The sequence below is a fragment of the Pogonomyrmex barbatus genome, unplaced genomic scaffold (assembly GCF_055798465.1).
Source record: "Pogonomyrmex barbatus isolate J1 unplaced genomic scaffold, ASM5579846v1 scaffold4, whole genome shotgun sequence".
In the NCBI taxonomy this organism is placed as follows: domain Eukaryota; kingdom Metazoa; phylum Arthropoda; class Insecta; order Hymenoptera; family Formicidae; genus Pogonomyrmex; species Pogonomyrmex barbatus.
The window spans coordinates 3,297,939-3,314,724 of NW_028297138.1; the positions used below are offsets into that span (position 1 = coordinate 3,297,939).

The 16,786-nt window shown below is 33.1% G+C and overlaps 2 protein-coding genes across 4 annotated transcripts in view; one reads left to right on the forward strand and one right to left on the reverse strand.

Annotated features, from left to right (window-relative positions):
• Positions 1 to 16,786, forward strand: part of LOC112552911 (uncharacterized) — a 295,572-nt gene that overhangs the window by 275,112 nt on the left and 3,674 nt on the right. Inside the window, exon 7 of the mRNA XM_089081302.1 lies at positions 14,196 to 14,323. Coding sequence (XP_088937428.1) covers positions 14,196 to 14,323 — 128 coding nt within the window. The remainder of the gene's footprint in view (positions 1 to 14,195; positions 14,324 to 16,786) is intronic.
• The window catches only part of nbs (nibrin), a 48,409-nt gene continuing 32,271 nt past the window's right edge, over positions 649 to 16,786 (reverse strand). The window contains exons 8-11 of one of the 3 annotated variants that reach the window (XM_089081285.1): positions 3,952 to 4,165; positions 3,030 to 3,258; positions 2,785 to 2,949; positions 649 to 1,564 (exon numbers count right to left, since the gene is read on the reverse strand). In XM_089081285.1, the coding sequence (XP_088937411.1) occupies positions 3,206 to 3,258; positions 3,952 to 4,165 (267 nt within the window). In that variant the 3' untranslated portion in view covers positions 649 to 1,564; positions 2,785 to 2,949; positions 3,030 to 3,205. The remainder of the gene's footprint in view (positions 1,565 to 2,784; positions 2,950 to 3,029; positions 3,259 to 3,951; positions 4,166 to 16,786) is intronic. The other 2 variants (XM_089081281.1, XM_089081280.1) reach the window with 2 other exon arrangements.

Genomic DNA, 16,786 nt, shown 5'->3' on the forward strand with positions numbered 1-16,786 from the left:
TAATGAAGCTAAAAACTTATTCAATAAATCATAAATTCGAACGAGGAATGTTGTGCTATGGTATTTGGAAAAAACGTTTTCCTGCCTTAGCTCTTGGTTTCAGACTGAAATTGGATACAACAATGGCTGCAATAGTGGCTACTGCCGTTTTACATAACATTGCTTGCGATGAAAACGAGAATGAGCCACCAATTAATAGAAGAGAAAAAAATGCGATTAATATAGTTAATCATGATTTTGATATTGTTGCACAACAAAAAAATAATATTAATATAATATAATAATAATAATATTAATATAAATAATGTTACTAGAAATAATTAATAGAAATAATTTAATTAACCATTATTTTGCTCATTTACAAATTATTATGTCAGTCTATTCAATTTTTTAGAAAACTTGTTTTTTTATATCAAAATATTTTTTGTTAACTATTACTTAGATTATATCCACTATTCGAGTTTATTCTTATGTATCTTTTTAATATTTAAAGCTTTTTCTTTATATTTCCAAATAGACTCTTATTTTTCTTAAATAAAAGTGAATTTTTTTGTATAATTGTCATATTTTACATTGCTTTTTTGAATAAATTAAGCTGAAGGAATAAAAAATTATAATAAATCTTAATTATATATCGCAATGTTATTTTTTATATATAATTTTATTTTTAACTAAAATGTATGGATTGGATATAAAATCATAAAAGTCAATATATAAAATGAAACTTATTAATTTATTTAATTAAAAAATTCTTATGCATAATATATATGAAATAAACTTGAGAGTCATCTTGAGTCATCTTTTTGCATGAGATGTCATAGGAATAAAGAATAAAATATATTAATAATGTGTTTCTAACAAAAGTGATCATACATTAAAGAATAATTGCAAAAACGTAAATGAAAAAAATCAAATTTTTTCGTAATGATTAGACACTACTTAAAATTAAAATACTGAGCAGTCAGGAGCATAAAAGCGGAAAAGATATATATGTAAAACGTATATAATTCGTCGGCGATAAAATCAGATACATGGATAAAGAAATATAATTAAAAGTAACAAACACAAGAATAGATTCGTCAATAATAAAACAAAAATTCAGTATATGACTAATGAAAACAAAAATTAAAATTAAAATTAAAATTAAAAAAATTAAAATTAAAAACACAAACGTCGTTTTGATCTGATATTAGGTCTTCTTCAGTGCGGTAATACAACGCGATGAATAAGACATAAAGACAATTAATGAAATAATAGATGTGAAGAGAATGTCAAGTACAAACGATTAAGAATTTAAAACTAAGAGGCAACGCCTGATCGTGTTAAGCACCAACTGGCTTGCGCGTGCACGCAAATGTAGTGCCCAATTTTGTCATATCCGCAGATGTCCTCATTTTGCGTATTGTTATATCCGAGATACGTGTAATCGCCTCACCTCTAATTGCCACCAATCTCGCTCTTTTTTAATTCTCGATGCACATTCCATGTTTAAACGACGTGGACAATCCCCAATGTATAATGCCAATGAGCGTGGAAATGTCATTAAGTGAGAGATGCGCTTCTCCTAGGTGTGAAGAAAATGTATTGACCACAATCCCACTTAACATATTTAAGAAGGTAAATTGTAGAAGATGGAATTAGTCTTAAATGAGTCTTGATGTTGTGAGATAAACCATGCAGATATCTTGGAGACAGTCCTCGCAGTCAATTGTAAAAACGGATCAGCGTTACGATTAATTAATCTCAAAAAGAAACTCACGAATGTGTCGAACAAAAATATCGTCGCTAAGAAAGATCGAAATGTTCAGTTAAGGAGGGGGAATTCTGTGGAAAGGAGGGAGTATGCTTGGAGATAGGTTGCTGGAGATAAGTTGAGGATGGGAAAGTAGCTATCGGCTAACAAATTCATCGTGTCACTTTGTTTATTAATCCCCTGAGGCTGTTTTTTAATGTGAATCATTTCGGAAACAATCCTTTTGTTACATGACGATTCTTTGTCTAAAATCTTAATATTAACCCAATCAAATTCATGTTTAAAATTCATTCTGTGAATTGAAACCACAGATGGAGATCTTTTTATATTTAATTCTTTAACGTTTTTGTGCCCCAAGAAAATTTCATAAAAATGAATGAGCTGTGATTTTCCAAGTTGCTACTTTCGAATCTGAGAATTTCAAATATTAAAATTGCAGCCAATATTGACATACTGATAAATTAAATATATAAAACTGTACTATGATTCCTTCATTTCGGGTTTAAAAATTTCAAAACTATAGCCTTACATTCGAAATTAACAATCCGAAAAACTACAGATTTTTCATTTTCATAAAATTTTTATCGAATGATTGATTCTTATTAATCAAAGGATTAAAAATATTTTTTTAACAAATTAAAATGCAATTCAACTGGAACAATATGATGAATACCGAAAAGAGTTTGGAACGAATTTCGATTAGTATGCAAAATCAATTTTAAAAAGTACTTGTAAGAGTAATGTAATGTAGTGAGTAAGAGTAATGAGTAAGTTTAATGATATTTCTACAAGATTACAAGTAATTTATATCGTTTTTAGTCATAGGTTTTAAACGTTAAAATATGTGAAAAAATGATGATAAAGAAAAATAGATAATTAATTCGGATTAAACATATAAAAATTATTCACAAAAGTTTTGTTTAGCGTCAAAATGAAAAAAATTACATTAAATTTATTATCAATTAGCATATATAAACTAATTATAATATTTCGTAGAAAATGTATTTAAAGTATGTATTTAGAACTCTTACCTATTACGACTGTGCAAAAACGTAGTTCAGAAAACTTTTTTTTAATTCTTTTTCCAATTCCAAGCCAACTATATGTTTGCGCTAATTTCAATACGAAGCATTTTTTAAGATATTATGTACAACATGTTTTATATTGTGCCCGTCTAATTTCTGTAATAGTTTTACCTGTGCAAAATTGTAACATTATTAAATATACTTGTCTAAAACCATCATTAAAATCAATAGGATTAAAATTAATTGCTTACAAGAAGATAAATATCTTATCAATTTTGTATAACTTTGTTTGTCCACTAACAACCTCTCTAATGTTTGTAATTCCTCATCGTTTTTTACAGGAAACATAGAGACAAATAGATTTTCTTCCTCTTCACGTTTCTCGTCTGCTTGATTATTTTTACAGATTGTACATACAACTCGTTCTTCATTTTGATTCGCAGTAATAATATATTTGAGATGTCATAATACATAAGATGTCTACAATTAAAAAAATATCGGATTTATTATACTAGATTATTTAAAAGTGTGGAAAAGAAAAATGTCTTTAAAACTAGTATTTGTCGAAAGTATTTTCGAAAAAATATTCCAGATGGTATATTGTTGGTAGCTCTTAGAGTTATTAAGATAAAATAAACTTTTTGAAACTTAAATGTATATATTAAACAAATCGCAGAGTTTTTCAAAGTTCCATTAGTTCTGTCATTAAAATATTTTTGTCAATGTTACAATACTCCTAATGTTAAAAATCATCGAAAATAATGGAACTTTTAAATATCACTCGATTAAAAAACATTCAAATGAAGACAAAACAAAAGCTACTATATTTATATAAAAAAAAAATAAAAGTTGCTATGCTTGATCAATAACAAAAACTTATAATAAAAGATAGAACGTCATTTAAAGAAATCGTATTGACTTTTATAGAACTTAATAATTTATGCAAGATCAAATCGATATTATTACTTCATGCATCGTTCAATATTGAACAACGTTTATAACATTTTTTCGAAAATGCTTAATTTTTAAATTGTTGTGGAAACTCGTCCACATTTTCGAATGATTTATTATAGGACTATGTTGCTGTTTTTATCGACATTCAATAAAACAAAAAATGTTAATTTGTATGTATTATACCATAAATATTATTGAGAAATACATTTTTATACTTACCAGAAGTTGTTATAATTTCACGTACTGTGACTTGTCCAATTAATAATGTCAACATTTTGCATTGATTCGACTGCCTTATCATAAGTTTTGAAATTAGTATAGTTTGATCAATATGTTTTTGTTTGAGTCTCATCAACAAACTAATTTTTAGGAATAATTTGGATTCCGTCGTCGAATTGAACCACGTAGTACTTTTGTGTTGTCTGTTATGGCGCTGATAATCATAATACATTTAATAATAAATTTTAATAATACAATATTAATAATTATTCAATAATATTTTACAATTGTTTTCATTATATGAGATATACGGCGTTACATTATAATGAAAAAATTACTTTTATAGACATTAGTTGCGTTCAGCTGAAAAAACAGCTATGCAATTGTTGTAAGATTTTCTGATCTTGCCCTTATTTCATTGGATATATATAAATCAATTATATTAAAAAATCTTACAATACTTGTAAAACTGCTTTTTCTGCGAAACGGAACCATTTATTAACAAATTTTATATTTCGCTGTTTTCTATTTATTTTAGTTAGATTTCCGGATTATCGCCGTGTTTAGAATTACTTTCCAGTGTTTCGTGCGCTACAATGTTTATAATATTTTAATAATAGAAAAAAATTACCCTACGAAATATCGGGCGCTCGCGATATTCTCGTTTCTTTCCCGAAAGTCGAAGTGTTCTCGGACTTTCTATGAAATATCGCTCACGATATTTCCGTATTCTTGCATATTCGAAAGTCGGAGCGTTCTCGGACTTTTTCCTGCGATATACGCAAGAAACACGTGTCACCGCAAACATCAACAGTTGCTTAGCAACCCATGCGTCTAAACGCTCGACAACACGCGGGCCCAGTTGCCTAGCGACGCACTGCGTATACGGCTTACATACAATCTAGCAACTCATCCCTCGCATTCGGGATCAGTGATGCTAGATTCAAGACGAGAGTCACGAGAGAGTCAGGGAGTGGGGATGCCGCACACAAGGAGAAAACATGTCCGTGAGAGTTCGAAAGTTCGGCCGCCGTCGGGTAATAGACGAGGCTAGCAAACCTAGTCCTGACTCTTTCGCTCTTTATTCTCACAACTAGCCTGCTCGTTCGGCGATTCTGATTTCTGACCATCGATCTGACGATCGCGCTTTACGATGTAGGCTACGTTCGCTTTAGCGCTTACAGTTGTAAACATTATATTAATAACATTGACATACAATGTTCATTATATTAAAAAAAAATGGAAATTATATCTGTTATTAGAAAGAGTTATATCTGTAATTAGAAAATAATAAAGAATAGATATAATAGAAGATAGAAAAGTTAGAAAAATAAAAAATTTTATTACATTTTTTTGTATTTTTGTATTTTTTTGTACTTTTTTGTATTTTTTATATTTTTTAATTTTATTTTTGTTGGTGACTAAATAATAAATTTAATCTGTAACTGTTGCTCCGAATTGTGAACGAACTCGACATATATTACAAATCGATATATTTGCGAGCGAGATAACAAATGAGAGACCACGACGTGTCATTTGCTTATTAGGTAGGATAATATTGATATTGTATAAATAGACAAGCGTGCGAAAAGATGGGGAGTCGAGATTGAATAAGCGAACTGAGCAAATTGTAATAATACGCAAAATAAAGACTTTAGTTGGAGAAATGATTCGAGTATCTAATATAAGCCCGTACATGGTCCTTCGAGCCGGATTGAGAATAAAGCAATTAACAATTACGATTAACGATTAAGCAACTGCGAAAATGAGCGCGCAAGAATTACGCCGCTAACGAGGATATATCAAGGCAAAACAAACACATATTTGGAAGTTTGTGGAAAACGTGGCAAACCAGAGGACATCGCCGAGCATCGAAACGGTTACAATATATTAAAAAAAATTAGAGCAAGTGTACAAGGAATTTAACGAAATACAGCGGCAATTGGTATGCGTTATCGAGGAGAATGAGCTGCCAATTGAAGATCAACGAGAAGACGATGTATTTGAAGAACGATATGTAGAATTGAGTGCAACATTGTCGAGATGGGCTGCTGCAATTAAACCGATTATAAGTACAATTAACGGTGGCGAATCACTTGCACAAGTGATAGAGCAGCAGACAGATGTAATTAGAGCGTTAAGTTCAAATGGTTCACAAATTGATACCAGAGTCAAACTGCCGGTAATCAATTTGCCAATCTTTTCGGGAGAAATAGAGGACTGGACACGGTTTTCTGATACCTTTACCGCATTAATTCATAACAACGATTTATCGGCAATTCAAAAGCTGCAATATTTGATCGGTGCATTGACGGGAAGCGCGGCAAAAATCATCGAATCAATCGAGATTTCGGCACAGAACTACGAAGTGGCCTGGAATCTTTTAAGAAACCGTTACGAAGATAAGAAAGTTTTAAAGCGAAGACATCTTCAATGTTTATTTGAAGCACCTAAGGTCGAGCGAGAATCAGCCGTTGATATTCAAGAATTAATTAATCATTTCCAGAAACATCTTCGAATTGTAAAATCCATCAGTGAAACATGGGCGGATTCTTTGATATTATATATGGTGGAGGAGAAGCTGAACAGAGTTACTCGGCGCCGCTGGAAAGAGAGGAAGGAAGGTCGACAAAATGTTACAGTCGATTTATTATTTGATTTTTTACAGCGACGTGTGCAAATGCTTGATCGACTGGGCAGCGCATTCCACAGAGAGGAATCGAACTAGAAGAGTGGCAGCGAACTCCAGACGAGGCAATGAAACACCGAGGTCGTTAGGGAGAATTGACAATTCGAGAGTCGCTGGAAGAAATGAGGCCTCAAGATCTATAGGAAGAAGCGAGGCAAGGACATCTAGAAATAATCAAACTATAAGTTTAGCCGTGTCAACAGTCGTCGGGCGCTGTTTTATATGTGGCGGTCCTCATTTAATATATTCGTGTGAAAGATTTTTAAATCTGTCTGTGCGAGAAAGAATTGATGAAGTTAAGCGATTGAAGCTTTGTTTTAATTGTTACGGAACGATCATTTTGTCAGCGCTTGTAGAGCGAGTTCCTGTCGACAATACGCGAGGAGGCATAATACATTGTGCCATACAGAACAAGAGCCTCGAGTAGACAAGGTTACTTCAAACATTGAAGCGGTTAACGGAGAAGGTCGCAAAAACAAAAAAGCAAATGTTAATTTATCGGTACATCACAACGAGTCGCGCGAGATTTGGCGAAATCTTAATGTCAACAGCAATAGTATACGTAAAGGACTCGAACATGTTCGATCAACCTATTCGTGTTCTTCTTGATAGCGAGCGAAGCGAATTTTATAACAAGAACAGCCTGTGCTAAATTAAATTTAAAATTAGAGGACATTCACAAGGCAGTCTCGGGCATTGGTAGTTCGATTTGTACGATAAATCACGGATCAAGTAACGATAAAATCAAGAATAACCAATTATCTAACCACAATCAAGAATAACCACTTATCTGCATTTTGTTTGGTAGTGCCGAAGATTACTAGAGAACTGCCTTCGGTGGCAGTTAATAGTGATGTTTTTTCAATAACAGACACGTTAAATTTAGCCGATCCGCAATACCACCGTCCGAGTCAGATTGACATGCCTTTGGGCAGCGAATTCTTTTTAAAGTTATTAGAACCTGCAAGGGTTGAGCGCGGAAATAATTTACCTACATTACAGAATACGAAATTCGGTTGGATTATTTCAGGTCGAATCCCAGCACAATATATAAAAAGGGAAGGAATTAGTCAAATCAATTGTTTAGTTACGCAGAGCTCTTTAAATAAATTTTTAGTTAAATTCTGGGAAATCGAGGATTGTTCGAGTCGCGATAATGCAATTTTATCGAGTGAAGAACGAACATGCGAAGAAATATTTAAAGGCACTCATACGCGAGACACAGAGGGCAGAATTGTTGTACGATTGTCTTTCCGAGACAATAAGCATAAGCTTGGCGAGTCGCGATCGATTGCGGAAAGACGATTACTCTATTTAGAACGTAAATTTCGAAGTAATAACATGTATCGGCAATTATATATGGAATTCATGCGAGAATACATAAGTCTAAGGCATATGACCATCGTTCCGAGAATTACTGCTATGACAAGCGAGACTGTTTATTTACCTCATCATGGCGTTTATCGCGAGTCATCTATTAGCATGAAGCTTCGCGTTGTTTTCGATGCCTCGTCTAAGACTAACTCAGGTTTATCTTTAAATGACACGTTAATGGTGGATGCTACTTTACAAGATCCACTAATTAATATTATTTTACGTTTTCGAGCGCATCCAGTGGTAATTACAGCCGATATACAGAAAATGTACCGACAAATCCTCGTCGATGAGAATGATAGGGACTATCAGCGAATTTTATGGCGCTTTTTGCTAGATAAGCCAATTCAAGAATATCGACTAAACTCGGTAACTTATGGACAATCTTGTGCACCATTTTTAGCAATAAAGAGCGTTCGACAATTGGCGAGTGAGGCTGAAAGTCACCCTCAAGCATCACGAGTCTTGCTTCAAGATTTATACGTTGATGATATTTTAACGGGGGTAGATAATGTTAATGAAGCGGATATTTTAATTAAAGAATTGACAGAATTATTAAAGCTCGGACAATTCAAATTACATAAGTGGCGATCAAATTATAACGAATTACTTCTTAAAACGAATAAAATTGATGATGAGACTGACTTTCAGGCTATAACTGATGAACGAGATGTAACGAAAACATTAAGTATTCGATGGCAACCGAACAGCGATGAATTGCGATTCGAATCTCAATTCATGCATAATGCGAAGTCAAAGCGAAGCGTATTGTCTGCTATTTCAAAGTTATTCGATCCGTTGGGCTTGGCGAGTCCAATAATCATAAAAGCAAAATTGATAATGCAATTCATGTGGCAAATGAGTCTTTGTTGGGATGACGATTTACCGGCAGATTTATGCCGGATGTGGCTGGAGTATGTCCGAGATCTAAGAAAAATTCATACAACGCGAATACCGAGACAGGTTGTGGGCGTTCGAGATCCGGTGCATATCAATCTGCATGCATTTTGTGACGCATCAAAATGAGCTTATGGTACGTGTATTTACGTGCGAGCAATTGATGATGCAAATCGAGTTGCGTCGAGATTGTTATACGCTGGCTCACGCGTGGCGCCCGTTAAAAAATTAACCATCCCGCGGTTGGAGTTGTGCGGAGCCGTTTTGTTGGTTGATTTGATCCGGATTGTTCGTGAGTCGTTAACTATTGGGATTCATAAAATCTATGCGTGGAGCGATTCGTCAATTGTTCTTACGTGGATCGCGGGTGAACCGAGTCGACAGAAAACATTTGTCGGTAATAGGGTCAGCAAAATCCAATCTATCCTGCCTAGCAGTCATTTGGGACATGTTGCAGGTACAGAAAATCCCGCGGACTTAATCTCTCGAGGCAATAATTTTGACAATTTTCATAACAATTCATTGTGGTGGACAGGTTCATCGTGGCTTTCGGAATTCAAAGATCCATATCAAGGCAAGGGCGAACTTTCCGATCAGGAATTTGACATCATACAATCGGAAGAAAAGGGAAATATGCGAGTTTTTGTTGCTCGAGCTAATTCCGAATCGATAATCGAAACAATGTTTTCTAAATTCTCATCATTAACTAAAATCGAAAGAGTACTTGCTTGGTGTTATCGATTCATTACGAATTCTAGAGACAATTTCGAGAACCGCAATTTTGGTAACTTATCCGTGAGGGATTTGCATCTGTCGCAATTAAAATTAATTAAACATGTTCAAGAGCAGTTTTTTGCAAGGGAGTTGGATGACTTAAACAACGATCGCGTAAATAGAAGCAGCGCGCTTGCACATATGAGTCCATTTTTAGATAACGACGGGATTCTCAGGGTGGACGGCAGGTTGCAGAGATCCGCTATTAATCATAACAAAAAACATCCGATTTTGCTGCCGGCAAGATGTCGATTTGTTGAATTGTTATTTGAACGAGAACATTGTCGTATGCTACATGCCGGTCCCACAAGCTTTGCTTTCTTCAATTCGGAAAAGATTTTGGCCTTTGAACGGCCGCAACACTGCTCGTAGAATAACAAGGAGATGCGTAACGTGTTTCAGGATTAAGCCAAGGTTGTCAGATCAAATAATGGGACCGTTGCCACCTGATAGGGTTACCGCTTGTCAACGAGTATTTTCGATAGTGGGAATTGATTATGCTGGCCCTATTGTTACAGTTGCGAATAAGGGCCGAAAACAAAGAAGTCGCAAATCATATATTGCGTTGTTCATATGTTTTTCGACTAAAGCGGTTCACTTAAAAGCAGTCAGTGAGTTGACATCGAGTGCGTTCTTGGCTGCATTGCGCTTTGTGAGCAGAGGAGGTTATCCGCAAAAAATTTATAGCGACAATGCCACTAATTTCGTCGGCGCAAAAAGAGAGCTTGAGGAATTATATCGGACAATCAGAACATTTTCCAAATCGATAGAGGAGTATTGTACATCTCAAAGCATAGAATGGAAATTTATTCCCCTCCATGCGCCTCACATGAGTGGTATTTGGGAAGCAGGAATAAAATCATGTAAATATCATTTAAAAAGAGTTTTGTTGGCGAAACGCGACTCGTTTTCGAGGAATTTATGACTGTTTTAGCTCAAATTGAAGCTTGCTTAAATTCAAGATCGCTGTGTCAATTGTCCTCTGATCCTAATGACTTACAGGCTTTGACGCCCGCACATTTTTTAATAGGGGGACCGCTTATTAGTCTGCCAGATATCAATGTATTAGACGTTCCTATTAACAGACTTGACAGATGGCAATTGACTCAGCGTATAACTCAACATTTTTGGAAGCGATGGAGTGTCGAATACTTAACATCATTGCAGGGCAAATGCAAATGGACGATCGAAAGAGAAAATCTAGCTGTTAATGACATAGTCTTGTAAGCGACAATATGCCACCCTTCCAGTGGAAACTTAAAAAGAATAATCGAACTTCACCCGGGAGTTGATAAAAGGGTTCGCGTGTTAACTATTCAAACCGAAAATAATGTTATCAAGCGTCCAGTCACTAAAGTTTGTAAATTGCCTATCGATGAAAAATAAAATTAATCAGGATTAATTGATAGGCGGGATGTTGATGACTAAACAGTTACAGATTAAATAATAAATTTAATCTGTAACTGTTGCTCCGAATTGTGAGTGAACTCGACATGTATTACAAATCGATATATTTGCGAGCGAGATAACAAATGAGAGATCACGACGTGTCATTTGTTTATTAGGTAGGATAATATTTGATATTGTATAAATAGACAAGCGTGCGAAAAGACGGAGAGTCGAGATTGAGTAAGCGAACTGAGCAAATTGTAATAATACGCAAAATAAAGACTTTAGTTGGAGAAACGATTCGAGTATCTAATACAAGCTCGTACAATTTTTTATTATATTTTTTACACATTTATCTTTGTAACAAGTATAATATGTACACATTAAAACAAGATAAAATCTTGTACAAATGCAATGTTCTTTATAGATATTGTATATTATTTATTTAAACTTATTGCTATTATTATTATTTACTATTATTATTAGTATTTATTTAACTTAATGCTTTAATGCATTTGATGAAACATAAGCAATTATCCTTTTTATTCTTGCATATTAGACGAAGATGGACAATATCGTCTGCAGCATGTAGATGAAAACTTTTCTTTTGCTTTACCGAAGAAGTAAGTATATAATTTATCTGCCGACATAAAAGATAAATGCTTTTCATCGAGCTTCATGTTTAAAGCTATTTTGTTTCTTGCTTTTAATGCTGACTTCAATATACAAATGGCATTTACAGTAGTCGACGATAATCTGTTTCGTTTTTTTGTTTTAACATCTGTTAAAAGGGAAAATATTCTTTCCGAAGCTGCATTTGAATTTGGGAGTGCTCTAGTAGAATTTAAGAGGGCTCTTAAATTTGGATATTTGGTTTCATTATTTAAATATTGTCTTTGTAAAATCTCCTTCCACATGTTATCAAAATTTAATTTTAACAAATCTTGTTTCTCTGTTACTGAAAAATCTGAATTTAAGACAAACCATTCTTTCTTTAAATCGTTTTCATCAAAACCACCCATTCTTGCAGCAATAAAAGAAAGATCATGAAATGATGTTTCTCTATCATTTCTCAATAAAGCTATATGTGGTAGTAATATTTCAAAAATATATTTTACGCAACAGGCTTTTCACATATATTTGTTTTTATTTCTTATATTTGCGACAAGTCAATCTTACATTCAATGGTATTCATTATGAAGTAATTCATTCTCCTTTCCCCCCTCTCCCCCATCAGGTGGTCACTCTCGTAAGCCACCTCATGACGGATTATTTAACTCGTATTATAATATTATTCCAAGTTACGCTGTTGCTTAGAGCGGATGGAATAGAAAAAGAATCGTCTACGTAGTGAGTATAAATTGTCAATAAAAGTAATAGTGTTTGCAATAATTGTAATAAGTTTAGCTTTAGAATAGTTCAGTGTAGTTAGTCAATGTAGTTAATCAGTGCAATTGGCTATCTCTGTTTATTGGCTACCTCTATTTAATCGGCAAGTTTTACATTTTTGGTTTTGCTATTTCCACTTTGATATGGAATCGTGCGATGCAAAAAAAAAAATAAAACAAAGCTTCTCAAAAGCTTGGCTTAATGTTGAGCGATTTAAATTTTGGATACGAAAATTACCTTTTGATGATAGTCTTTTTCATTGTATCGTATGCGCTAAAAATTTTTCGTGTGGTCCAATATCGAATATTATAAGACAGAATCTGTAGAATCTGCGCAACATAAAAAAAATATTGACAAAGATATATCATCATCTGATAATGATAACGTAACTTTTGAACAAAAACCATTGCATCCGAATGTATTTAAGTAGCAATGGTTAGAGATCGAGCAATTTAAGCCATGACTACGCGAAGTGCAAGTGATGTAAATTCATTTGCATCATGTACGATTTGCGAAAAAACTATTGCTGGCGGTTTATCGCAAATCTACCGTCACGCCGAATCTAAAATACATAAGAATAATTGCGAAAAGTTTGATGAAATAACAAGCAAATCGAATGAAGATTGTAACATAAAAATTAACGAACTGTTTTCGTCCTTTGAGGAGCGGAAAAAATTCGCGGAGATTCGATATGCTGCTTTAATCGCTGAAAAAAATATTTCACAAAAATGCAAAAATAATACTCGATTTTTTTAAAGACGTAAGCAAAGATCCTAACGTTTTGAAAAGCATGACTATGAGTCGACAAAAATGTATGAATATAATTACATTTTATATCCAGTTGAGATGGATCGTGTGATAGAAAATATTCAAAATACAAAATTTTCTATTTTTATAGATAAATCAACAGATATTTCTAATGAAAAATGAATGACATTCGATACGTTCATATTGAAACATTAGAAGTTCATTTGCAACTAGTAAAATTAATTGATATCGATGCAAGAGATTGCAGCGCGGAAAAATTGTTTAATGCATTTAAATATGAAATGTGGAAACTACAAATACCTTTTTCAAATATTGTTGCCTTGTCATGCGACAATGTGTCCGTTATGGTCGGAAAACATTTATCTTTCAAGAAAAAATTGAAAGAGATGTGCAATAATGTATTGACATTATCATGTCCATACCATTCTGCTTCATTCAGCTTCGCATGCCGCGTCTGCTAAGATACCTCAAACATGTGAGGAATTCTTGAAAAGAATTACAAGCTATATAACCTGTAGTCCCAAGCGATGGTCTATTTTCATCGAATTAAGTGAATGTTTTGAAGAAAAGACTCACAAAATTGTAAAGTTATGTAATACACGATGGCTTTCTCACTACGCGTGTATCGACAGACTTTTTCAATCTTGGAATATGATACAACATTTTTTGAATGAAATGATCGTGAACGAGAAAGGTACATCTGCAGAAAATTTGTTACGTGTCGTGCAGAATGTAGATACAAAAGCATATTTGCTATTCTTAAAATATACATTACATTTTTTTAATGTATTTAATGCATTTTTCCATGCTGAGAAAACGAGGATACATCTGTTACAATCAAAATCAATTGATTTTTTAAAAGAAATTTGTACAAATTTTATAAAACCAGAAATTTTGAAACATTTGCCAAATATAACATTTTGTAAGACAGAAAATCATAAATCTTTAAATGATATTTTTTTAGGATCGGAGTGCGAAGAATATCTTTATCAATTGATAGAGGATGGACACGCAAACATGATTGCAACTATTCGAGAGAACTGTTTGCGATTTTATATAACTGCAACCGAAGAAATTTTCAAAAGATTACCAGTAAGTGATACATTTTTATCAAAATTACAAATTCTTTTACCACATATAGCTTTATTGAGTACTGATAGGGAAACATCATTTCATAATCTTTCTTTTATTGCTGCAATCTTAAATTTTGATAATATGTGGAAGGAGATTTTACAAAGATAATATTTAAATAATGAAACCAAATATCCCAATTTAAGAGCCTTCTTGAATTCTACTAGAGCACTCCCAAATTCAAATGCAGCTCCGGAAAGAATATTTCCCCTCTTAACAGATGTTAAAACAAAAAAAACGAAACAGATTATCGTCGACTACTGTAAATGCCATTTGTGTATTGAAGTCAGCATTAAAAGCAAGAAACAAAATAGCTTTAAACATGAAGCTCGATGAAAAGCATTTATCTTTTATGTCGGCAGATAAATTATATGTTACTTCTTCGGTAAAGCAAAAGAAAAGTTTTTACCTACATGCTGCAGACGATATTGCTGGTCCATCTTTGTCTAATATGCAACAATAAAAAGGATAATTGCTTGTGTTTCATCAAATGCATTAAAGCATTAAGTTAAATACTAATAATAAATACTAATAATAATAGTAAATAAAATAATAGTAAAAAAAATAATAATAATAATAGCAATAAGTTTAAATAAATAATATATAATATCTATTAGGTGTACAAAAAAGTTCTGAGCTTTTGTAAAATTCAACCTTTATTCAAAAACAAAAAAAATATTAATCAGCGAAATATTCCCCGTTTGCATCAACGACTTTTTGCCATCTTTCGGATAGCTTTGCGAATTTCTTGACGATAGAAGCTCACCGACTTCAAAGCGATAAAGTCATGCATCAATGCATTTTCGTATCTCTTTAAATCTCACGAAATGTGTATCAGCCAAATGATGCAGCGACCGGAATAGGTAGTAATCGGAAGGCCATGTCTGGGCTATACGCCGCGTGCGGGAGAAGTTCCCAACCTAACGCAAAGATATGGTCCTGAGTCGCTTTCGCAACATGTGGTCGAGCATTGTCATGAAGCAAGATCACTTTACGACTTCCTTGGTCAGTAAATGGCCTCTTTTCTTCTAATGCATTGCTCAAATTTATCAATTGTTGTTGGTAGCGGTCTGCTGTGATTGTTTCACCCGGTTGTAACAACTCATAATACAACACACTTTTCCAATCCCACCAGATTCAGAGCAAAATCTTCTTGGCGTGGGTATTGGGTTTTGGCGTCGATGTCGAAGGTTGACCAGGGTCAACCCATGATTTTCTACGTTTAGGGTTATCATAAAGAATCCACTTTTCATCGCCTGTAATGATTTTGTGGAGAAAATTTTTTTTCCGAAACTTTGAAAGCAAAGTGAGTGCAGTGTCACGCCGATGATTTTTGTTGTCTTCGGACAATTCATGCGGAACCCATCTGCCTTCCTTCTGAACCTTTCCCATCGTATGTAAACGTACGGAAATGGTTTGCTGCGTAACGCCAAGCTGTTCTGCAAGCTCCTTTTCAGTTTGCGCAGAGTTTATATCCAGCAGTGCTTGCAATTCGTCCGTTTCAATCTTTTGAGGGCGTCCAGCACGCGGTTCATCTTCAAAACTGAAATTTCCTTGGCGAAATTTTTTTTTTACCATCTTTTACATGTAGTATGACTTACAGTGTTCTCTCCATATGCAGCACAAATCATTGCAGTGGCTTCAGCAGCATTTTTCTTCAGATGAAACGCGAAGTGGATGGAAAATCGAATATGCTCTTTTGTTATTGTCATCGTGAACACTACTGATTTTTAAGATTATGTGCATCAAACGCCAAACCGTATGGCATTTTAGAAGGCCAAATGTCAACGCTTTAAAACCGCAAAAGGGCGGAAAGATATATAAAATTTAAATTGTTATTTCGGTTGCATGAAATCTAAAGCTCAGTACTTTTTTGTACACCTAATATATTGAAAATAATATTAAACATGATCTCGTTTTTTTTTCAAAATATAAAAAAAAATAATATCAATCACATTAAAATTACTTATATAATAATAAAATAAATCTATATAATAATAGGAATAATCTGTATAATAATAAAAATCTGACAATGAGAATAAAAAGCTATAGAGCTAATTTTTTATTGACTAAATATATAAAAATAAACAAAATTGTATTTATAATAAAACAATAATAAAAATCTGAAAAACATTAAATTAAGTCTTCAAAAGTCAAATATATTAAAAAAAATTATAATTAAAAATTATAAATAAATATAATATCAAGCAAAAAATAAAATTGCGTTATAATGATGTAGAAACTACATTAATTTAAATCTCTTAGTTTTCTCATAATAGCTTGAAGTTAACTGTATTGGCTTTTTCTTATTTCTAACATATTTATGTATTAAAAATGATAAACAATTTTCGATCATATGATCACATCGATGATGAATTCACTGCTGTAATTCTTAAAAAATATCTTTTTGAAAATCGATTCTAA